The sequence below is a fragment of the Ceratotherium simum genome, chromosome 4 (assembly GCF_057802395.1).
Source record: "Ceratotherium simum simum isolate JZ-2026a chromosome 4, ASM5780239v1, whole genome shotgun sequence".
NCBI classification, from domain to species: Eukaryota; Metazoa; Chordata; class Mammalia; order Perissodactyla; family Rhinocerotidae; genus Ceratotherium; species Ceratotherium simum.
In genome coordinates, this window is record NC_141903.1 from 4,126,975 (window position 1) to 4,151,884 (window position 24,910).

The following is a 24,910-nucleotide window of genomic DNA, read 5'->3' on the forward strand; positions in this document are numbered from 1 at the left end:
TTGTTATAAATTTGCCTGAGAGCTAACAGAGAAGGACTGAGGCCTAAAAGACGCTTGACTTGGGTGACTCAGCAAAAATCATCAGACCTGAACATGTCTAAGTAAAACATTTCTTAAATTAGACAAAGTTGACTTTTTCTGTTTTTTATACCTCTATTTGCCTACCTGAATATAATTTGTACCCCCTTCAATCTTCTCACTATATTAATGTGGCTTTTGTGGTACCCAGGAGGATTAGATTAAGTATATTGCTATTGACACCTAACTATCTAGGTGTTAACAATTGGTAAATAGCAAGGTTTAGTAGAAATAACATGGATTTTGGAAACAGACTGACCTGTGGGGAGATAGACAAATCTAAACACACTGAGATTACAGTGTAGTTGAGTAGATAAGACATGTACATGAATAACTGTAATACAAGGTCAAAACTACTAAGGGACATACAGATAAAATCCTGTGGTGTTTCAGAGGAAATATGATTAGATATTGAGAGGGAAGGGCATTGATGTAAAAGAACAGTAGGCAAAATTCACATATATAGAAAAATATGAAAGGTGTACAGAAAAGAGCAAGTGATTCACTGTGGTTGTAGTGTGGACATTATGAAAGGAAATAGCAGGCAATTGAAGAATGACAAATGTAACTTGAGTTATGTGGGTTAATATGGGGCAAAGTTTTTTTCAACTATAAAAGAATTATTTTTATGTTTACCCTACTGTTGTATATAGGACTCTTTTGGATGCAAGTGTTGGAAATATAATTCAAGTAACCTTAAGCAAAAAAGAGAAGTTAGTTTGCATAATAATTGGGAAGTCTGGGGTAGGCTGTAGGCGGAGCTGGCTCTAGGAGCTCAGATGACGTCTTTCTCCATCCTTTGACTCCACTTGTCTTTATTCAACAGGTAGGCTTTTTTCAAGGGGCAAGCAAAATGTCTGCCAGCAGCTGTAGACTTTCAGCCTTTAATAGAAAGGAGTTCTTTCTCTTGAGACCATAGGTCAGTCTAGAGAAAGACTCTGATTGGCTTTATTTGATTTGTGTCCACCCTTAGTCTAGTCACTGTAACCGAGGATGGGTTTGTATCGTTTGTAAGTTAGAACAAGTAGCAGAAAACGCTATCGATCACAATAACAGAAAACACCATTAACGATGGGTTTAACATGTAGGGTTTCTTTTTCTCACATAAGAAAATATCTAGAGTGAGGCAGTGGCTCAGTAATGTAATGAGAACTTAGGCTTTTCTCTTTTGGCTTTATAATTCTTGACTTGTGGCTTCCTGACTAAGTGGTTTCAAGATAGCTTTTGCATCTCTAGACCTCACGTCTGTGTTCCAGGCAGGAAGGTGTGGCTGTAGATTCTGACTACTGCAGTCTAATACTCATTCCTATAATCTTGTGGAATGGAGTTTATTCCAAATTTTGGTAGAATTAGGTCGGTTATAAATTTAGTGTTTGTTCATGTCTTTTATGTGCATTCATATGTCTTTATATGTGTAAAATTATACTATCTCTAAAGTTATTGATTAATTTGCTTTGTACAGTGATTGAATTTAAAAGTTTTTGTGTCCTACTATTAGTGAAGTTTTGTGCTAGGTGCTGGGAGTGCTCAAGAGGTGGTGAGGGATACGATACAGAGCTGGATGGGACCTCAAATTTGTATTCAGGGAATTCACAGTACATTGAGGCAAACAGAGGTTGGGCACAATTAAGTATAATACAAATCAGTTGAAGTGTGAAAATAGCGGCACTAACCACTCACAAAGGAGGAAGGGGTTACTTCTGATTGGTGATAAACAAGGACAGGTTCTTGTGTTCCCCTACTATCAGGCATGGGTTTTTTTACCTTTTTTTTTTCTCTTAAAGATAACACATCTAAAATAGCAGTGAGTCTTGTAATGTATAAATTGTCTGAATTTCTGATTAGGATTATTTCCTTAAACTGGGTTACTAAAAGTGGCATTACTGGATTATATGTATAAGGTTTTAAGATTGCTTTCTGGAAAGGTTATACTCATTTAAATTCTCACCAGTAGCACGTGAGAGTGTTCCTTTCACCACACCATTCCAAATACTGAGAAATACTCTTTTTTTTAATTGATGTTTTAATAGTTTATAACATTGTGAAATTTTGGGTTGTACATTTTTGTTTGTCCATCACCATATATATGTCTCTCTTCACCCCTTGTGCCCACCCGCTACCCCCATTGCCCCTGGTAACCACAATACAGTTTTCTCTGTCCATGTGTTGGTTTATATTCCACATATGAGTGAGATCTTACAGTGTTTGTCTTTCTCTTTCTGGCTTATGTCACTTAACATAATACCCTCCAGGCCCATCCTTGTTGTTGCAAATGGGACGATTTTGTCTTTTTTATGGCCGAGTAGTATTCCATTGTATATATATACCACATCTTCCTGATCCAGTCATCAGTCGAGGGACACTTAGGTTGCTTCCACTTCTTGGCTATAGTGAATAATGTTGCAGTGAACATAGGGGTGCATAAGCCTCTTTGGATTGTTGACTTCAGGTTCGTTGGATAGATTCCCAGTAGTGGGATAGCTGGATCATAGGGTATTTCTGTTTTTAATTCTTTGAGGAATCCCCATACCGTTTTCCATAGAGGCTGCACCAGTTTGCATTCCCACCAGCTGTGTATGAGGGTTCCTGTTTCTCCACATCCTCTCCAACATTTGTTGTTTTTTGTCTTGGTGATTATAGCCGTTCTAACGGGCGTGAGGTGATATCTTAGTGTTGTTTTGATTTGCATTTCCCTGATGATTAGTGATGTTGAACATCTTTTCATGCGCCTATTGGCCATCTGGAGAAATACTCTTTTTAAAAAAATTGTGGCCTATTTGATAGGTAATCAATGGCATTTCATTATACTTTATATTTCTTTGATTAGTAGTAAAGTTGAACTTTTTTCTTTTTTTAAAAAGCCCATTTGTATTTCTTCTTTGAGAATTGTTCTCTGAACTTGACCAGTTATCTATTGGGTTCATAATATTTTTCTTATCAGTTTATTTAAGTTCTTTATAAATGATTTGCCTTTTGCTTCAAAGGTGTTTTCCAGGTTTTTTCCACCCACCCATCAGTTCTTACGAAGTTTCCAGATTTATGCAGCCTGGGACGGCAACCTCCTTCTTCTGTGAACACCATCAAAGCTTTTATTTCTTGAAGTAGAAGCAGTGCTGATCCTGCAGAAAGATCTAATTGGTGTGAATAGAAGTGGCACTGATACAGGGAAAACAGTATTGGAATCCATGCAGAATTAAGGGGGGAGTGGGCAGCAAGGAGAAAGGATAAAGAATTCATTGCCATTGATGATGGAAGGAGGAAGCTAAGAGGTAGAAAGAGGTAGTGGCCTGGTATGGTTGTCAGCAGCAGCTGGATGCCAAAAGTGGTATATTTAAAGTAGATTCCTCTTTGATAGGCTTGACCCCAGAACTGTTGGGTGTTTTCTGGGGAAGCCACCATCTTATTTGAAAGCCTATGATACTGACATAGAAATACATCATAGCTCTTAACTACAGGATGAACGCTAGACCAGTACCTCTACCCCAGACTTGTTATGTTCCGCTGTATGTAACTCTCTCTTCTTGTTTAATGATGTAGCAGCAGTGTCGTCCGTCCTACCCTGTCTTCTCCCCACCCCGTCACCTCATTTGTCTTCTGACAACTTTTGTTCAGCATTTCTGTGGGACAAAATATCAGCTCCACTATGGTGCGTTCATAAAGTTGCTGTGTGATGTGGCATGTGAAATGATAGTCTGATTGTAATCCATATCTGCTTGAGTCCTCAGTGCCTTCACTCTTCCCATCCTGTTCCTCTTAACGTTGACTTTGTCTTTGTGTCAGTTACTCCTACTCATTGTGCCTTGCTCCTGAAGAGCCAGGCCTCAGGATTTCTTTTAGCAGTTTTCTTCTGCCAGATGTGCTTATTCTTTCCTTGAAAAATAAAATAGCTCTTATTAACACTTGAGTTAATACCCAGAGCTTTATGTGTTGAAGGAATATTAACAACCAAAGCCACTTTAGAGAAGTTCTCTCACTTCATGATCTAGTCACACTTTTTAATTCATGCATCTAGAGCATTTTAAAAAAGAAGAAAGTTTGAGGAATTAGTATTAGATCAATCATCTCCATTAAAACTATCTTAGAGCCACAGTCAGGACTGTAATTACCTTAGAGGATAAGGGTTATTGTTATCTCCATTTTACCCATGAGGAAACTAGTGTCCGAGAGGTTTAGTACTTGTCCAGCATCAGACAGTTAATAAGCAGCAAAGCCCAGGGCCCAAGCCCAGGTGTGCCTGATTCCAGAGCTAGCATTGTTCTTCATTGCTATGTTCTGTCTGCCTTCTCATGTGTAGAGATGAGGACACACACAGAGGAAAGTTTGGGGAGACCATAGAAGCCTCAGTCAGTTTTAGGAAGGTGGAGTGCTAGAATCCTTCACCCCTGAGTGCAAACATGTAATCTGATCTCATCAGAATTGACCTTGTCAGCTTTTCAGTTACTGAAAGAAACAGTTTGATAGATTCAGACTACTTCCTGGTGAACAGTTGATGTGACATAAGTCACCTCTATAAAAGCATGTGTGCAAAGTCATAGGATTAGATGAACTATCAGAATTAATTCTGGTGGTGGCTGTGGAGATTAACCATTCACAGACTGACTTGTTACTAATGAGTTTTCTAAGGACCTAATATAAAGGAAACACTTGATAGCAAGATACTATTTTTCCATTAAGTAAAAAGATTTAATTTGCCAAGTCTTTATAAATTATACCTAACATTAACCAAAATAGCTACCATTTATGTGCACCTCCTGTAGAGCAGGAACTGTGCTTTTTGTATATTCTATTTTAATTCTCACAACCATCTTTTGAAGCAGATATTATTCTACTTTTATAGAAGTGGAATCTGAGGCATGACAGGAAAATAATTTCTCCAAGATCACATACCTGGAAAGTGGCGAGAGCTGGATGGGATATGCAACCAGCTTTAATTCAAAAGCTTGTACTCCAAAGAGTCATCCATAAATGTTCAGATTAAAAAAAAAAAAAAGTTTCAGAATACTAAATCCAATATGATTGTCAGTATATTGTTTTAAGAATTTATGGTAAAACTGTGTAAGGATAACATAATTTTGAGAATAAAGGCTTCTTGAGGGAGTGGGTGGAGGCAGAAGATGGGATCAGGAAGAAGCACACAGCTAATCAGTTTTGGTAATAGTCTAATTCTTAAGCTGGGTGATCGATTCACATATGTATTCATTTGTACATATTATATTGTAAAACATTTTAAAGAGCTTGTATGTTTTCTGTTATGCTCCACTGTCATCCATTTTACTTTCGTAGGAACATTGATAAAGCAGCCACTTAGTAAAATTCAGAGAAGTTCAGAGTTTTTTCTCCATATGAAATTTATTTAGTATTATTTTAACTTAGACTCTCATGGCAATATGCGACCACTGGATTTGATTGCCATTAATCATTATTTAGAAAGAAGCCTCTTGGGGTTTTTTCTAGGTCCTTATATCTGTGCTGCCTGACTGTCACACCAGTTTCTTGAAAAGACAGTGGCCAGTTTAATTTTGATTATTGTCTTGCAAAAATGACTTTTTGTGTGTATTTGTCTTACTTTTAATTACAGAAAATTTCAGACATAAACATTGGGAGAATAGTAGTACCTTGAACCCCCATGTACCACCTAGTCATCAACTTATGGTCACTGTTGTTTCATCTGTGTTTCGTCCATAACCTCCCTCCCCAGATTATTTCAAATGAGATCCCTGATATAATTTCATTATTTTACTAGGTTTCTCTGAAAGATAAGATTGTGTAAAAAAAAAACCTAGCCATAATACTATTATACCTAAAAAAAATTAATATCATCAGATATCTGATCTGTTCAAATCTCGAGTCACATAATTGTTTTTTACAGTTGGCTTATTTATTTTTTATTTTATTTATTTATTTATTTTTTTAATTTTATTTATTTATTTTTTCCCCCAAAGCCGCAGCAGATAGTTGTAGGTCATAGCTGCACATCCTTCTAGTTGCTGTATGTGGTACGCGGCCTCAGCATGGCCAGAGAATCCGTGCGTCGGTGCGCGCCCGGGGTCGAATCCGGGCCGCCAGCAGCGGAGCGCGCGCACTTAACCGCTAAGCCATGGGGCCGGCCCATACAGTTGGCTTATTTAAATCAGGATCCAAACAAGCTTTACACATTGCAGAGAGTTTTTGATGCTAATATCTCAGGCTCTTAATTTACAGGAGAGTCAAACCCAAGAAAGTTCCTTTTTAAGACTGAAAGAAACATTCATGATATATATACTTAAGCTTAGTATTGCTATTAATAGTAACTATGTCACAGTCATTTTTATTCTCTCCACAGCATCTTAATACAGTGCTATGCAGGTAGGCCCTCAGAAAATGTACCCTTTTAAAGCAAAAGTTAACAAACTTTTCTTAAAGGGACAGATAAATATTTTAGGCTTTGCGGGTGGTATGGTCTCTGTCACAACTACTCAGTTCCTTGTCACAGCTACTCAACTCTGCCATCATAGCACGAAAGCGGCCATAGACAATATGTAAATGAATGAGGTGGCTGTGTTCCAACAGAAGTTTATTTATAAAAACAGGTGCCCACCCCATAATTTGCCTGTCCCTGAATTCTGTAGCATTGCTTTTTCAGAATGTGTTTTGTAGATCACTAGGGTTCTGTGGAAGTGTGGTAAGGATAGGGCAGCCAGGACTGGTACTGGGTATAACAGTCCACCTTCATCATCTGCCTCATCCAGAGCTCTACTTTTATGTATTTTATGTATTGGGGTTCAAATGAGATTTTATTTGAAACTCGGATTCTCTTGTTTGAAAAAAAAAAGTTGAAATTCATGGGTCTATAACGTACTCCTGGTCTTTATAATTATAGTGACTACTATTACTACTGCTTTGTGCTAGGCACTAAGCACTTATGAACTTATACTTAACTCTTATCTCACCTGATCTTTGCAGCAACCTTACAAATTAGATTCTGTCATCCCCAGGGAGAAGTAAGTAACTTGGTCAAAATCACTAAGCTAGTAAATTGGGTTGTTTGACTTTTTATTGAGATAGGAGTTCTTCATATTTCCTGAATACCAGTCATTTGTCAAATATATGTTGTACAGATATTTTCTTCTAGTCTGTAACTTGCCTATTCATTTTCTTAATGGTGTCTTGATGAGCAGAAGTTTTAAGATGAAGTCTAATTTATCAATTTTTTTTATAGTTATTGTTTTCTGTTTAGGTTTATGATACATCTTGAATTGATTTTTGTATATGGTGTGAGGTAAGGGTTGAAGTTTATTTCTTTTGTATGGCTATCTAGTTATTTCAGCACCATTTGTTGAAAAGACTTCCCTTTCTCATTAGGTTACTTTGGTGAAAATCAAATGACTGTATAAGTGAGGGCTTTTGTCTGGGTTCTCTGTTATAGTTCATTGATCTATTTGTTTATCCTTATACCAATACCACAGATATCTTGATTACAGTAGGTTCATATTAAATCTTGAAGTCAGGTAGCAAAAGTTCTCTAATTTTGTTCTTTTTTAAGATTACTGTGGATGTTCTAGTCTTTTGCATTTCCATGTAAATTTTAGAGCCAACTTGTTAGTATGTTGTTGTTTCCAACTTTATATCTGCTTATATTCTTTTTCTTTAAAGATTTTTATTTATTTTATTTTTTCCCCTCAAAGCCCCAGTGGATAGTTGTATGTTGTAGCTGCACATCCTTCTAGTTGCTGTATGCGGGACTCGGCCTCAGGATGAACGGAGAAGTGGTGCCTCGATGCGCACCCGGGATCCGAACCCGGGCCACCAGCATCGCAGCGCGCGCACTTAACCACCAAGCCACAGGGCCGGCCCATATTCTTTTTCTTGAAGTGTATTTTATCTAATAGAACAACAAGACATGGTTCTAGCCATTTCAGCTCTTCTATGCATACTGCTTGCCTGGTATATCTTTTTCCATTCATTTAGTTTTAACGTTTGCATTTTTATTTTTAAATGTATTACTTGTAGATAGCATGCTGTTGGGTCATGCTTTTTACTCATTCTGACAATCTCTAATTTTTTGTGTGTGTGTTTGTGTGAGGAAGATCAGCCCTGAGCTAACATCCACGCCAATCCTCCTCTTTTTGCTGAGGAAGACTCGCCCTGAGTTAACATCTGTGCCCGTCTTCCTCCACTTTATGTGGGACGCAGCCACAGCATGGCCTGACAAGCGGTGCGTCGGTGTGCGCCTGGGATCCGAACCCGGGCTGCCAGCAGCGGAGCGCATGCACTTAACTGCTACGCCATGGGGCTGGCCCCTGACAATCTCTAATTTTTAATTGGAAATTTTAACTAACATTTAATTTAATTATTGACGTGGTTGGATTTAGGTCTTCCATTTTATTGTTTTTTGTTTGTCCCTTTTGTTTTATTCCTGTTTTTCTCTCTCCTGTCTTTTTTTTGATTATTTGAAGTGCCTTTTTTTTTTTTTTTTTTAAGCTAGACTTCTTTCTATTTTTAGTGGCTGCTTTAGGGAAGGTAGGCTTTTCACAATCTACTTAGAGTTAATGCCACTTTATGAGAAGTGTAGAAATCTTGTAACTGTATAGGTCGATTTATTCCCCTCCCTTTTCTTTTATGGTATAGTTGTCATATGTGATTTGTACATCTATGTATGTTATAAACCCCATTAAAAAAAGTTATAGTTTTTGCTCTAAACAGCCCTTTGTATTTTAAAAAAATTAAGAGGAAAATATTCTTTCATATTTAGTGAAATATGAAACTCATCTGTTCTTCCTTATGATCTTCGTTCTTACTGTGTCATCCCCTTCAGCCTGAAGAAATTGCCTTTAGCATTTCTTGTAGTGTTCATCTGGCAACAAATGTTCTTAGCATTTTTGTTGTCTGAAAATGTCTTGATTTCACCATCATTCTTGAAAGATATTTTCAGTGAATATAGAATTTTGGGTTGATGGATTTTTTTCTTTCAGCACTTTATAGATTTTATTCCATTATCTTCTGGCCTCCATAATTTCTGATAAGAAATCTGCAGTCATTCAAATTGTTGTTCCCCTATAAATTGAAAACAGGTCATATTTTCCTCATTCTCTTTGTATGTTAAGTAATTTTGGATTGTATCCTGGGCATTGTGAACGTTATGTTGTGGATATTCTAGAGTCTGTTTTATTCCTCAGAGAAGTATTATTTTTTGTTTGTTTTATCAGATAGTTAACTGGGTTGGAATCAAACTGCATGCTGTTATTTGGAGAGGCAGTTCAAATCTCAGTTTGATTCTTTTATCCTTAATTGGAGTCTGTCTAGTACATGAGTGGTTCTGGAGTCAGCCAGAGACTTAAGCAGAGTTTATTCACAGAATGTGGGGCTTCTCCTCTCTGGTTTTTCCTCCCAGAATATACTTAAGTTTGAGTTTATCTAATGTTTTCTTAGGATTAGATTCAGGTTAAACATTTTTGGCAGGAATAACAAAGGGAATGTTGTATTCTTCTAAATGCATCATGTCTTAGTCAGTTTGGACTGCTCTGACAAAGTACCATAGGCTAGATAGTTTATAAACAACAGAAATTTATTTCTCACAGTTCTGGAGGCTGGAAATCTGAAATCAGTGTGCCATCATAGTTGGGTTCTGGTGAGGGCCCTCTTTGAGGTTGCAGACTGCCAACTTCTTACTGTATCCTCATGTGGCGGAAGGAGAGAACTCTGGTCTCTTCAGCCCCTTATAATGGCACTGATCCCATTCATGACCTGATCACTTCCCGAAGGCCCCACATTCTAATAGCATCTCATTGGGGGGTTGGATTTCAACATACAAATTTGGGAAGGCCACAAACATTCAGTCTATAACACATCACATCAGGGGGAAAATGATATCAGTTTGTATTATTAGGGTTGTTAAATTTGATCCTCTCTCTAAGGTGGTGTCTACCAGATTTTCTTCTGTAAAGGTACCTTTTACCCTTTGTGATCAGTATGTTATCTGTGAGGTAATACTTTGAGGCTGTGTGAATATCCTATTTCCAATAAAGCATTCACCCATGGCGATTAGCATCCATTGGTGATTCTTACTTAAATTAGTAACTATAGTAGTAAATGGGGATTTTTGTATTCCTGCCATTCTTCTACGTTGATTAGCTGACATTCTTCTGTAAATAGGAACTTTCTCCTTCTTCCGTTAATATTTTTTTAATGTAATATAGACTCATGGATTCGTTTTTTAAATTTGATATATTATAATTAATTCTTTCCAGTAGTCATTTTGATGTTCAAATTGTTCCAAATCTGAAAGTTCCTTCAGGTTGTCTTCTATAACATTTTGGCATGTGCCCATCAGTTTTTTGAGCACTTCCTTACTTTTTATTACAAGAGGTTGTGGGGTTACCTTGACTTTTCCTGCTTCAGCCGTGGAATTTGTCATTTATCCAAGGGCTCCACTCTTAATCATTTAGGCTGCTTTGCCTTCTAACAATTTTTTTTAAGTAGTACATCTTTATTATAGAACATTTTAGGGAAATTTTACTCAGAAAATATTCATCCATGTTCCAGCCCAATCTAAGCCACTGTTAACGGTTTGATGTGTATCTTTTTCTTACTTTTTTGTTTTTACATAGTTAGTTTTTAACAGCAGGTTTTATTTTGAGTTTATTTTTATTGTTTAATAGTATAATGAATCCCTATCTACCCACTTTCCAGCTTCAGCAATTATCAACGTATAACCAATCTGTTTTCATGTATAACCTGCCTCCCATGCACCCCCCACTAGATTTTTTGAAGCAATTTTCAGGTGTATCATTTCATCTATAAGTATTTTAATATGTATTTATAAAAGATAAGGACTATTTTTTAAAAAAGTACAGCCACAGGGCCAGCCCACTGGCATAGCGGTTAAGTTTGCATGCTCCGCTTTGGCGGCCTAGGATTCTCAGTTTCGGATCCCAGGCATGGACCGACACACTGCTTGTCAAGCCGTGCTGTGGCAGCGTCCCATATAAAGTAGAGGAAGATGGGCACAGGTGTTAGCCCAGGGCCAGTCTTCTTCAGCAAAGAGAGGAGGATTGGCATCAGATGTTAGCTCAGGGCTACTCCCCCCCCTGCCCCCCCCCCCCCAAAATACAGCCACAATGCCATTATCACACCAGTCAGCATCTCCCTTTCCCCAGTCTTCTCATAATTTTTTTTAATGGTTTGTTCGAATCAGGGTCTAAACAAGGTTCACACTTTACATTTGGTTGATGTCTCTCTTAAGTCTCTTTTGATTTGTTATCCTCCTTTTTTTTTGTTTTTAGGTGTATTTGTTAAAGAGACTAGCTTTTTGTCTCTTAGAATTTCTCTTCTGGGTTTTGACGATTGTATTCCTGTTTTATTTTTTTATTTTATTTTATTTTATTTTTGTGAGGAAGATCAGCCCTGGGCTAACATCCGGGCTAATCCTCCTCTTTTTTTTTTTTGCTGAGGGAGACCAGCCCTGAGCTAACATCTATTGCCAATCCTCCTCCTTTTTTTTTTTTTCCCCCAAAGCCCCAGTAGATAGTTGTATGTCATAGTTGCACATCCTTCTAGTTGCTGTATGTGGGACGTGGCCTGAGCATGGCCGGAGAAGCGGTGCGTCGGTGCGCGCCCAGGATCCGAACCTGGGCCGCCAGTGGCAGAGCGTGCGCACTTAACCGCTAAGCCACGAGGCTGGCCCAGTGTATTCCTGTTTTAAATTTAATATGTTCTTCTGTTCTAGACTATAATTTCTAAGAACTTGTGGTTAGATTTGAGGCTTAATCAAATGAAGTTAATTTATTTTTTGACAAGATTACTTTATACGTGGTCTTGTATATTTTATGTTGCATCAGAGTGGGAGACACATATTATTTGGTTATCTTCCTTTTATGATACTAAGATTGATTGGTGGGAGCAGCCTAATCTATCCATTAGAAAGCCTGGCTTTCAGCTAATGGTCATTGATGATCATCAGCTAGATCTGTTATTTCATTAAGATGTCTCTCAATATTTAAATAATTTTTTAAATTATAAAAGTAGTATATGCTCACTGAAAAAAATTGGCAACATAGAAAAATAATCACCCCAAAACCCAACCTCCTTTGCCCCCAAATTATGGTTGATATTTTGGTATACTTCCTTTCAGTCTTTATTTTGAAATCTTGCATAGTATTTCATCCTGTATTTGAACATTGGGTTGTTTAAATTTTTCATTGTGATAAATAATGCTTTGATAAAATATCTTTGTCTTGTGATCTCATCTAAATTCAGATGATTTCCTCAGAGTAGATTCCCAAATAAGGTTCATGGATCAGAAGATGTGAATTATTTTAAAATTCTAGATATATATTGTCAGATTGCTTAAATAAAAATTCCAGCTATTAACAAAAAAGGTTGAGCTATAAATATTATAGACAAGTTCTAGTAGGAACTAGACAAGTGACTGTTTCTCTAAGACCTCTAAATTATTCAGTACCTCATAGATTGAGGAATTTTGTTCATAAAAATATAATGGTTCTAGATCCTTTATTTCTGTATCCTAAACAGGAATTGTGTGCTTTAAGGATTTTTCTCAGTGTTGACTCTTCCCTTAATCCTTGGGGTGGGGGCCACTGCTAAGAATATTTTTATATGAGTACTTTTGTTTTTGTATAGAAAGGTGTTGAGCAAGCCATGGCAACACTTCAGATGCGGGGGCTAACTACAGCAGCACTGAAGGTTCAGGTCAAGAGTTCAACACTCAAGTGCACCTCTTGAGAAAGCAAGCTTATCTCTAAACTTGAAAAGAAATTGCTACAACTTGAGTAGGGACGGGGGGCCTCTGTGGCTTCTCTGCAGCAAGGAAGGCAGTTTGGTATTATGAAACTGGTTTGGAGTCTAACAGACTTAGAATCATATCCTAGACTGGTATTTACAGGATGGAGGCTTCTGAGCCTTTATTTGCTCATCTGTAAAATGGTCCCAGTGATGCCTGCCTTTTTAGGGTTGTTTAAACTTAGGAACTATCAACCTAATTATTAGGATTTTTGAGTTAGAAGCTGTCTCTAGAAGAATAAGGTTATCAAGTCTAGTGCCTGAGAGAACAATAAGAATTTATTTATTGAATGGATTGAGGTAGATAGGGCCTTTCTGTTTCAAGAGTTATTTCAGGTTGGACTCGAGAGACATTTTTGTCTATGTTATAAAAATATTCTGTTGTCCTCAAAGCCAAGAAAATACTCCACCAAACTTGCAAATAAGAAACTACGTTGCTAAATTGATTCATTAAATATACATTTATATTGAGTGTCAGTTTTATACCCAAAATGTGAAATACTGAAGTGATTAAGAGACAGTTGCTGGGGGCGATAAATAGGTAAAGCAGTATCTAGAATGTTGTGTGAGAAGTGCTATGATAGATATGCACATAGGGTCCTGTTTGAGTATAGAGATTGGGGCCTCCTTGGGTCAAGGACAGCTTCCTGGGTACTGCCACTGGTAATGCTGGGCTTGAGTTATTCTTGGAGCAATATGGAAGATGGGTTGGAGGGAATGAGGCTAGAAATAGGGAGACAAGTAATGAAGCAGAGTCAATGGGAGTGGACAGATTTGAGAATTTTTTGGTGAGAGTATCAATAAAACTTTGTGAATGAGAGTCAGGATGAGAGAAGGCAACTTTGACTCAGATTTCTGGCTAAGCCCAGTGCAGGATGCTCAATTTAAGAGAGTCCCCCTGAGTAATTCATAAGATGACTGTGTTATTTATATCATTTATTTATGCTCCTTTACAGCCCCAATCAATATTTATTTAATATGTATTATAACCCAGATACTGTTATACAAGCTGAGAATACAGCACTGAACAAAAGAGAAATCTGTGCTCTCATGAAGCTTACATTCTCATGGGGGAAACAGGTAATAAATAAAATTTGAGAAAAATAAGGCAAGAACAGGGGATAGAGAATGACCAGAGCGGGGAAGGGTGGGCCTCTTAAATAAAAAGATCAAGGAAGACTTCTTGAGGTGATATTTGAAGAGAGTCATTCCAGGTAAAGGGAATAAGGATAAAGGCCCCAATGCAGGAGTGTGTGGCATGTTTCTTTTTTTTTTTTTTTTTTTTAAAGATTTTATTTATTTATTTATTCTCCCCCCAAAGCCCCAGTAGATAGTTGTATGTCACAGCTGCACATCCTTCTAGTTGCTGTATGTGGGACGCGGCCTCAGCGTGGCTGGAGAAGCGGTGCGTCTGTGGCATGTTTCTTAGAGCAGCAGGGAAGCCACAATGCCTGAAGTCGGATGAGCAGCAGGCGAAAAGACAGGAGAGGGAAGAAGTGGTCAGATCATGTGGGGCTTTTGCACTTTATTCTAAATATGATGAAAAGCCATAGAAGGGTTGAGAGCAAGGGAGTGATGTAATCTGACTCTGGCTACTGCATGAAAAATAGTCTGTAGAGGGACAGGAGCAAAAGTAGAAGCAAATAGACTAAGCAGGAGGCTGTTGCAGTATTCCAGGCAAGCTCTAATGTTTACTTGGATTACAGTGGTAGCTGTGAGGTGAAGAAGTTGTCAAATTTAGGATGTATTTTGAAGGTCAGACCTACAGGATTTGTTGGAGTATGAGATAAAGAGAAAACTCAGAGGTGACACCAAGGTTTTGCCCCAAGCAACTGGTTAATGATGACTCCAGTTTTGGAGATTGGGGAATACAAGGGATCCAGAATAGCCAAAACAGTCTTGAAAAGGAACAAGTTGAGGGTTGACATTTGCTGATTTTACAACTTAACTAATCAAGACCAGTATGGTACTGGCAATAAGGGTAGATATATAGATCAATGGAATAGAATTGGGAGTCCAGAATTAAAACCATACATTTATGGGCAATCAATTTTTGACAAGGGTATCAGGACAATTCACTGGGGGAAAAGTAGTCTTTTCAGCAAATGGTGCTGGGACAACTGAACATCCACATGCAAAAGAAGTTGGACCCCTACCACATACTATATATGAAAAATGGAACGAAGACCTAAATGTAAGTGCTAAAACTATAAAACTCTGTTAGGGCTAAATCATGACCTTAGATTTGGCAATGGATCCTTAGATATGACACCAAAAGCATTAGTAAAAGAAGAAAAAATAGGTAAATTAGACTATCAAAATTAAAACTATTGTGCATCAAAGGACACTATCAAGAAAGTGAAAAGAAAACCTACAGAATGGGAGAAAATATTTGCAAATCATATGTCTGATAAGGGTCTAGATTCCAGAACGTATAAAGAACTCTTACCACTCAACAACAAAAAGACAACCCAGTTAAAACAAAGAACTTGAATAGATATTTCTCCAAAGAAGATATACAAATGGCCAACAAGCACATGAAAAGATGATAAACATCATTAGTCCTTAGGGAAATGCAAGTCAAAACCACAATGAGATAACACTTAATACTCACTAGGATGGCTATTAAAAAAAACAACAACACAAAATTAACAAATGTTGGTAAGAATGTGGAGACATTGGAACCCTCATACATTGTTGGTGGGAATGTAAAATGGTACAGCGACTGTGGGGAAAAAAAGGAATGAAGTACTGATATATGCTATAACATGGATGAACCTTGAAAACATACGTTAAGTGAAAGAAACCAGTCACAAAAGCCCACATATTGTATCATTTCATTTATATGACATGCCCAGAATAGGCAAATTCATAGATACAGAAAGCAGGTTAGTGGTTGCCTAGGACTGGAAATTTGGGGGAAAATGGAGAATGACTGCTAATGGGAACGAGTTTCTTTTTCAGTAAATGAAAATGTTATAAAATTGATAGTGATTATAGTTGCACAACTCTGAATATACTTAAAACCATTGAATTATACTCTGTGAATTATGTAATATATAAATTATATCTCAATAAAGTTGTTATATTGAAATGAAAAAGAATGGTGACAGCAGAGCCAAGTAGATATTGGAGGTTTGAAGATAGCAGAGAAGATGTGAAATAGTGTCTGGGAGAGTAGAAGAATAAACTATGGAAACATATTAGGATTGCTGAGGGGCCACTTGAGATTTGTGATCTTAAATATAATGTGAGCCTAGTCAGCACTGTAGTGCTGCTTAGATAGGGACACATAATAGGTGGAGGGTTGGATTTAACCAAAATTGGATTTTGCCAGGGAGTATAATAGAAATTAAAAATAAGTTCAAGGAAATTGTTACTCTGATAACCATGAGATCTAAGGTAAGAAGGAAAGTGAGAACATGACAGGGTAATGGACAGTGAAAAGGTGGTAGTCTGAAATTAGACTTTCTAATGGGGCTGAAGCGTTATTGGACTTAAGTCATTAGAGGGAGTGAGTTGAAAAAGGTTGGTGGTGGTGATCAGAGAGTGGGACATCTGAAATTGAGATCTTGGAATTGGCACCATTATTATTGACAAGTTCAACCAGAGTTCCTCACTGGAACCACAGAACACAGAAAATGAATCGAATGTTTCCTTCTCCCAAGGATGATACATAACTGGTACCATTCTAGATATGGAGGACAGAGTTAACGTTACGTACAATGGATGCCTTAGGGCATTAGGCTTGCTTCTCCTTCAGAACCCCACCTGAGAAGGGCTGAAATGGTATGATCCATGGGGGTAGATAGCTAAGAGGTCAAGGAACTGAGAGGCCACAGTATTGGATGGATCATACCTTAGATTAAACCTACAAAAACTGTAACTTCATATGCTTCAGTCTAATATAGAGATACCGAAATCATCAAGAATCATGGCAGGAATAGTGAAGAGACAGTAAATGATATGTTAAACTTTTCAATGAGAATGGCCAGGAAGTAGAGGTGGCTGGTGTGGGGCAGGTGACAAGAAGTATATGAGATGACTACTTCAGGGTGAGGTAGCAGGGGTAGCACAATGGTTTGTGCTTCAAACTAGGTTTTTCTAGCAGTCAGGAAGCAACAAGGAGGAGAAAGGATATTTACCCCACCTCCAGCTCAGAAGTACTGTGGTGTAAAGAAGAAGAAACAAGCCAGTACTCGAGAAGGTGCAAGGAGAAGCAGTATCCTCAGGGGACAGCCATCTTTCAGAGCAAAAAGATGAAGGAAACTTTCACAGAGGAAGTTGAGAAAATTGGAGATTTTTTTGATCACTTACACGAATTCCGGAGGGCAGAGTCATTTCGAGAGTAGGTGTGGGAGATTGAGTCAGATTAGAAAAGTCTCCCCGGATGACAGATTAGAATCATGTGGGGATGAGAATCTAGGTGATGAAGGATGCCAAAAGAGGCTTGGATTTATTGTGGTGTCCACAGTGAACAGATTTAAGGCATGATAGGATTATTCCTGGTTATCTTTTAAAGGAGTAGTGGTTATCCAATGGAGCTGTCTGCAATGACAGGAATGTTCTGTTATCTGTGGGGTCAAAATGGTAGCGAGTAGTCATGTGTGGCTATTGGGTACTTGAAATGTGGCTCGTGGGACTAAGAAGCTGAATTTTTAAATTATATTTAATTCTAATTAAGATTTAAATTTAAACAGCCACATGTTTCAGAGAATGGTAGATAATTAGTTCTAATGGTAGCCTTTTTGTTGGGACTGGTCTTTTAGCGGAGGCTGGCAGCATTGAGGCAGACACCATGCAGGTGGAATGGGCCTTCCTTCCTTCTTCTTACATCCCACTAAAGTTGGAGGAGGGGTGGTCTTAGCAGGAAATACAAAACTCTGTGGCCTTCTGTTATTTTATGCGAGGTGGTTTTGAGATTGAGGAAGACAAACAGAGGAGACTAACCACTGTCATTCTGCCAAATCTATCTTCTCTCTATTTATAATTTCCGCGCTCCTTAAGGAGCCATTATCTTCATTGTTTACAGTTCTAGGCCATATGTTTTTATTTTTGATTACTTGTTGTCTTTGGATTTTGGAAACAAATGTGCCAATGTTTACATAGTATTAATAATTGTTATGTAATGCTTGAGTTATTTATTTTCCATTCTGTTTGTACAAATTAGCATTGATACCACTTAAGACTAAGACCTAACCCAAAGACAGGCTGGTAGGTGCTGGTTCTAAGGATGGGCTTAAATCTTTCAATAAGACTAAGAAATAAATCTGGAAGAATGATAATGAGAATTATATAATAATAACAGCTAATGTTTGTTGAGTGCTTTCTGTGGGCTGGATACTCTTACAACTTACTTGGATTGTCTGATGTGATCCTTACCAAAACCCATGAGAATAGATGCTGTTATCATCTCATTTTGTAGGTAAGTCAGCTGATACTCAGAGGGGTGAAGTAACTTGCCTAAGGCGACACAGCTAGTAGAGTCCCAAATTGGACACTGTTTTGTCCAACTCAAAAGTCAGTGCACTTTTTTCTGCTAGGCATTACTACTTCCCTGTATATTAGCGGTCCCAAGCCAAGTCCCAAGTGCTGCTCCTTAGGATGTTTTCCATCCAATGGTATATAAAGGCCTGAGATAATGGTTATAGGCTTATAGGTTGGCACTCTCAACAATAATCCCTCCTTTCTATTTTGCTTACATTTTCCTAGTAGTTGTCCTCAGACTCCCTTGTTCCCTTTTGAAATCTTTGGCTGTTGTCACCAGCAGCTATGTTTTTGGATTTAAGTTTTATACTGAATTCTCTGCCTGCAGCTAGTTGAAATGGCTATCTCAACCCTCATAAACCAGAGTAGGAGGCTCCTTTAGAGCAACTTAAACCTTTCTGCTCCTTTGTAGGGGCAGTAGCTTTCAAAGAAAAAACATAGCTGCAAGACCCAGTCTAGTCCACTCTGATCATTACATTTAATAGTAGAATTAGCATATAGTTCTCAGCCATCTGCCAGGTCTCTTCCCTCAAATTCTTTTCCACCTGCCCAATCACTTACCACTTATCACTTTTTCTATTCCCATCCTTTACCCTCTTATTACCCAGGAGAGGCAGGCTACTCTTGTAGAAGAACATATGCCTCCTTAAAGTCAGACTTGTATTGCATTCCTGGTACCATGTTTCTTTGTTGTTGTTGTTTTAGTTTTGTGATCTTGATCAGGTTTAATATTTCATCATCTATAAAATGCAGATAATGATACATGCCTTGCAGGGTTGTCGTAAGAGTTAGAAATTATGTTTATAAAGTCCTTGGCACAGAGTCCATCCTCATAAAACAAGAGGTCTTTTTTTCCCTTGAATCCATTGCTGTGATTTAATTTGGCAAATATTTATTAGCATCTAATCTGTGCCAGGCTCTGCTTAGGGTGCCGAAGAGATCAAAACAAAACAAAACCCAGAATCTCTGAATTCAGAAAGTTGCATGGTGTAGAAAGGAGGCTGACATATAAATAAATAACAACAGAAATGTGCTAAGTGCAATAGAGGTATATAAAAGTGCTAGAAGTAATTAGTTCTTTTTCCAGCCCTGTCTGTGGAGTGGTTTCCAAGTATTTCTTTTGGAAAAATACTTGGTAGTCAAGATGGGAGACAAATAGAAAGAGAGAGAGGAAAAAAAACAAGTTTAAAGGTTTCTGCAATCTGTGAGGTTGCCAGCCTTTTAAGAATTGATTTCAGCAAGATAACTTGATAAGATCTCTCATGAAGTCCTTGTACATAAGATGGAGAAATGTGGGCTGGCTGATAGAATAGGAGGTGGATTTGAAGGTGGTTATATAACTATGTCTAGGATCTTTTTCTCCTGCAGTACTTTATTTTCACTTATAAAATCTCTGGGTTGGAAGGAACCTTAGAAATAGATTGTCTACTCTAACTTGGACCTAAGACCTCTCTTTAATCTGGTCTCTTGTTTTTCCCTTTTAATTTTTTAATTCAACAGTACAGAAAAGGGTATAGTGAAAAATATGCCTCCCTCTTATTCCAGTCCCAAAGTGTCCCTGTCATCTTCCCCAGAGACAAACACTATTAATAATTGCTTGTGTGTATGATCTTGTTTTATTATGTATATCTGTTTACACCTTGTGTTACAGTTACTTGAGTGTATGTGCTGTCTCCCTTAGTAAATTGTAAGCTCCTTAAGAGCAAGGACCCTACCTCATTCCTATATCTCCCCAAATTACTTGCACATTGAAGATTCTCAATAAATATTTGCTTCATTAAGTATTAAAAGGAAGCTTGAACCAGAAAGAAGTTAGGTTTCTCTGGTAGCATGCCACAATTGTCCTTGGCCATATCCTTTACAACCATTTCCCCCCAGTGACTTGGATGAAGATGTAGAAAGCATGCTTGTCACATATGCAGATGACACAAAGCTAGAAAAGAGAGCTAATAACCGATGACAGTATCAAGACTGCAGATGATCTCAGCAGACTGGAATGTTCAGCTGAAAAGAACAGGGACAAATATAAAGTCCTGTGTTTAAGGGGGGAAAATACCCAGCAACTTAGTTACCCAAGTATAGATTTAGGAAACCTGTCTTTTTTTTTTTTTTTTTTTTTAATTTTTTGGTGAGGAAGATCGGCCCTGAGCTAACATCTGCCAATTCTCCTCTTTTTGCTGAGGAAGACTGTCCCTGGGCTAACATCCATGCCCATCTTCCTCCACTTTATATGGGACGCCGCCACAGCATGGCTTGCCAAGCGGTGCATCAGTGTGCACCCGGGATCTGAACCGGTGAACCCCAGGCCGCTGCAGCGGTGCGCGCGCACTTAACCTCTTGCGCCACCGGGCCGGCCCCTAGGAGACCTGTCTTTATAACATTTTATTTGAAGATGATTTGGGAGGGTAAAGGATGGATCTTAATTGCCTTTAAGCTCAATTTAAGCCAATAGTATACCAAGATTGTCAGTAAAGCAAACATGGTCTTGGCTGAATTAGTAGAATATGAGTCTAGATGAGGCAGTTTGTAGTTCTTGTGTTCTCTTTACTGGTCAGACTGCTTGTTGAGTACTGGGTCCATTTTGGGGTGCCACATATAAAAAGAGACACTGACAAATTGGAGTGTATATAGAGGAGGTTAACTAGGAAGCTATAACATGGGTATAGGAATCAGACAGATATAGATTCTGTCCTGGGTTCTACTACTTACCAGTTGTGATAGCTTGGCAAAGTCAATTCCTCTGAGTTTGTTTCCATACCTTTAAAGTAGAACAGAATAACACCACCAGTCTAAAGGATCGTTACAAGGATTAGAGCTAACCTAGGCACTCAAATGGTTCTGCAGTCCAAGTCTTGTTAGAGATTGGCTTATGACTAGATGTAGTCCCTGCTTTGAAGGAGATTACATTTTAGTGGGGCAGACAATTTAGTAAATCCAGACTCGTAATGCAGCTTGTTAAGTGTTCAAAGAGCTAACTTGTGGAAAAGGGAGTAAACTTATTCATGCAACCCCCAGTAAATGCAACCCCCCGTAAATGCAGAGCCAGATTGTTGTGTAGCAATAGAATGGATTTCCTGAGGAGGAAGTGAATGCCCCTCAGTGAATGGATAAAGTCAGGTTGGCACTGTATGATTACTTGTCAGGGATGCTTATAGAAGGCATTTTTATGAGTAGGCGGTTGGACTAGAGGGATAGGCAAACTATGGCCAGCTGGAGGCCAAATCCAGCCAGACATCTGTTTTTGTAAATCAAGTTTTATTGGAACACACCACACCCAGTTATTTATGTGTTATCAGCTGCCTTCCTACTACAGTGCAAAGTTGAGTAATCGTGACAGAGACCGTATGGCCTGCCAAGCCTAAAATATTTACGATCTGACCCTTTACAGAAAAAGTTTGCTAACTCCTGGACTAGATAAATGCTTCATAACCTAAATTATTTTGTGAACTGATAACCTTCCTAAATTCTCTGTCATGGGATTTCAAGTGTCAAGAGGGAAGAAGGCAAGGTTTGAAATGTTTTTCTTGTTACTTCAAGGAATGAAGACAGAATGAAGATCCTTTAAGAGACTATGATTTTATAAACAAACACCTGATGGTATGAGACAAAGTATTTGTATGCCACCTGGGCTAAAGCTGTCTATACCCACTAGAATTGGGAGATAGTCCTAGTATAGTAGAAAGGACTGGTTGTGTTAACGGTTCTGAGCTCCACTTTCCTCACTTGTAAATGGAGCACTTTCCAGAGTTGTGTAAAAATTGGAGCTAATGTGGGCACTCAGATGTAACTGTCATTACTATATTTCACCTCATTGGAGTGTGTGTCACACCAAACAGAATTTTGGTTTGGGAAGTGTATTTCCCTCCCATCAAGTGCTGCAAGTTTGGGTAGTATACAGACCCTTTTTTCGTGTGGGCTAGATGTTTAGATCTCATGGCAAATATGGGATAAATAGATCTTGTTAGCACGTACAGAATATCTTGTGGCTGGCAGTTTCAGTCCATACATTACAGTGTTATTCTCTATACTAGAAAGGCAGAGATTTCCCAGACTGCACTTTTGCTGATGGAATAGGATTTTAAGCTTTGCTTCTTCCTATACGTTTTGTCTTTTATATTCAGTTTCTACTGCTAACAGTTTTTCTTTCTTTGCATTTTCTTCTTCTTTTTTTGTCAAAAGTGCTGACACGGAGACAAAAAGAGGCCAAGAACAAGAGTAAGAGTGACAGTGGGACAGCTGCCCAGACTTTCCTAGACATTGACAAGTAAGTAGGTACACTGTGTTCACAGAGCTCTTGTTTCACATGAAATACCATTGCTTGGACCTAATAAAAGAGACCAATTCCTCTCTTACCCAGGATTTTTTTGGCCTGCCAATCACTTTGCAGCTTGGATGCCTTTTTTTTTTTTTTTTTTTTTTTTAAAGATTTTATTTATTCCCCCCAAAGCTCCAGCAGATAGTTGTATGTCATAGCTGCACATCCTTCTAGTTGCGGCATGTGGGACTCGGCCTCAGGATGGACGGAGAAGTGGTGCCTCGATGAGCACCCGGGATCCGAACCCGGGCCGCCAGCATTGCAGCGCGCGCACTTAACCACCAAGCCACAGGGCCGGCCCCGTGGATGCCTTTTTCTTATTCCCAGTTTATATCAGCGTAGGTGGCCTCTGTATCCCTTTTCATTACCCTGAAAAAAATTCCTGCCACCCACTCTATTTCCACATTGCTCTTAGCTTTCTGTTTTCCTTGAATTTGCATATTGGTGTTTGTGCTTTTGGGAACAGTGAGCTATTTTGCGATGTAATGGTACAGAAGTTGAGTTGCACAAGGTTGAGCAATATAGAAGACTTCCTTGGGTTGTGGGTTGCAGCTTGACTAAGAAAGTGCATTCTAAGGGTGGGGTCAGGTAATAAGTACTGGCTCTCAAAAGTAAAGACATTACCAACAATACATTAGAACAGTTAGTCATTAGGCAGAAACATTTATCTTTGAAACACAGATCTCAGACCCTAAATTTCAGGGCTGCTTCCCCTAATCCGGTTGAGCAGAGCTGATCACTAGCTCCTTTTGGAATCCTACTGTCATGCGGACATTCCTCTAGGACTGTATTCATCATACTATATTGCAGTAATTTTTTTTTCTTGTTTGACATTTCTGTCTCCCTAGCTAGACTGTGAGTTATTTGAAGGCAGATACTTGCCTTCATTCATGTTTATATTCCTGGCATCTAATAAAATGTGTCTGAGACAGGAATAGCTGTTTGTTGAGTACCTAATGTTAGGTACCAGCCACTGTGCTAGGTGCTTTATTTACTTTGTAACTCTCACAATAGCTGATAAGGTAGTTCTTCTTTTTTTTTTTTTTAAATAAAGAAACTGAAGAGAAATTATAAGTAACTGGTTAAGATCATGTGGCCAGAACTGGCAAAGCCTACCTGACTCAGAAACTTATACTCCCTCCACAATGCTGCTCTCTCTCGTATAGTAGGGGATTAATAAATGCATTTTGCATTAATTGATAAACCTTGAAAGGTACACTGGTCTAGCTTTTTTATAAAGCAGAGCTGTACTTGCATTCTCCCAGGTGATTAAGTACTTGAGAGACTTATTTCTCCTATTTTAAAGACCTCCAGGGCCGGCTCCGTGGCTTAGCGGTTAAGTGTGCGCGCTCTGATGCTGGCGGCCCGGGTTCGGATCCCGGGCACGCCCCAGGGCACCACTTCTCCGTCCAACGCGAGGCCGAGTCCCGCGTACAGCAACTGGAAGGATGTGAACCTATGACATACAACTATCTACTGGGGCTTTGGGGGGAAAAAAAATGAATAAATAAAATCTTTAAAAAAAAAAAAAAAGACCTCCAGAGAAATTTTTCCTTAGAGCTAATGCTAATCTCTCTTGCTATAGTAACTGAATAGTAATGGCTAGAAAGAGAAGTCTAAGATATTAGCAAGCTTTGGAAACTTTTCTTTAGCTTCTTAAAACTAAGATGATCTTATGAGTCAGGCAGACCTGGGTTCTAACAATTGTTAGCTATAGGACTCTGGGGAGAATAGTACCTTCCTAAAAGGGCCAAAGAATTAATTGAGAAATGTGTTTAAAGGGCCTTGCACCAGTTCTCACCGCAGAGAAAATACTTAATAAATGTGTATTTTCTTCCTTTGTCCCCAGTGATTCCATTTTCACTGATGCCCATTAAACCTTACCTCAAGGACACAATTTCCTCTCTTTCCACAAATTCTACTATTATAAAAAGTTAAGAATAACTATGTAGATGAAGTTATGCAAAAGCCTCTGGCAGAACCACATGGTTTTGGTAACTTCCTAGTTGATGTTGCAAGTTGTGGAATTAAGGAAGTTAGAATATAGACAGACTTGATTTACTAATCAGACAAGTTCATCCACCCTGGTAAAAATGTCAGCTTGATTTAATGCTCTTGGTGCTCCCTTTTCTGTCTAAATTTTAACTTCCATTTGAAAAAACTATTACACTTAATTTCAGAAGAGTTTGACAGAATATTTTATGTCTGAAGAGCAATCAGTATTGTTTGGGATAGTTAGAAGAGCTGATTTCG

At 38.4% G+C, this 24,910-nt stretch overlaps 1 protein-coding gene across 5 annotated transcripts in view; it reads left to right on the top strand.

Annotated features, from left to right (window-relative positions):
* The window catches only part of UIMC1 (ubiquitin interaction motif containing 1), a 128,954-nt gene that overhangs the window by 89,327 nt on the left and 14,717 nt on the right, over window positions 1-24,910 (top strand). For all 5 annotated transcript variants that reach the window (XM_087429370.1, XM_087429372.1, XM_087429369.1 and 2 more), the window contains one exon: window positions 22,522-22,606. In XM_087429370.1, the coding sequence (XP_087285496.1) occupies window positions 22,522-22,606 (85 nt within the window). The remainder of the gene's footprint in view (window positions 1-22,521; window positions 22,607-24,910) is intronic.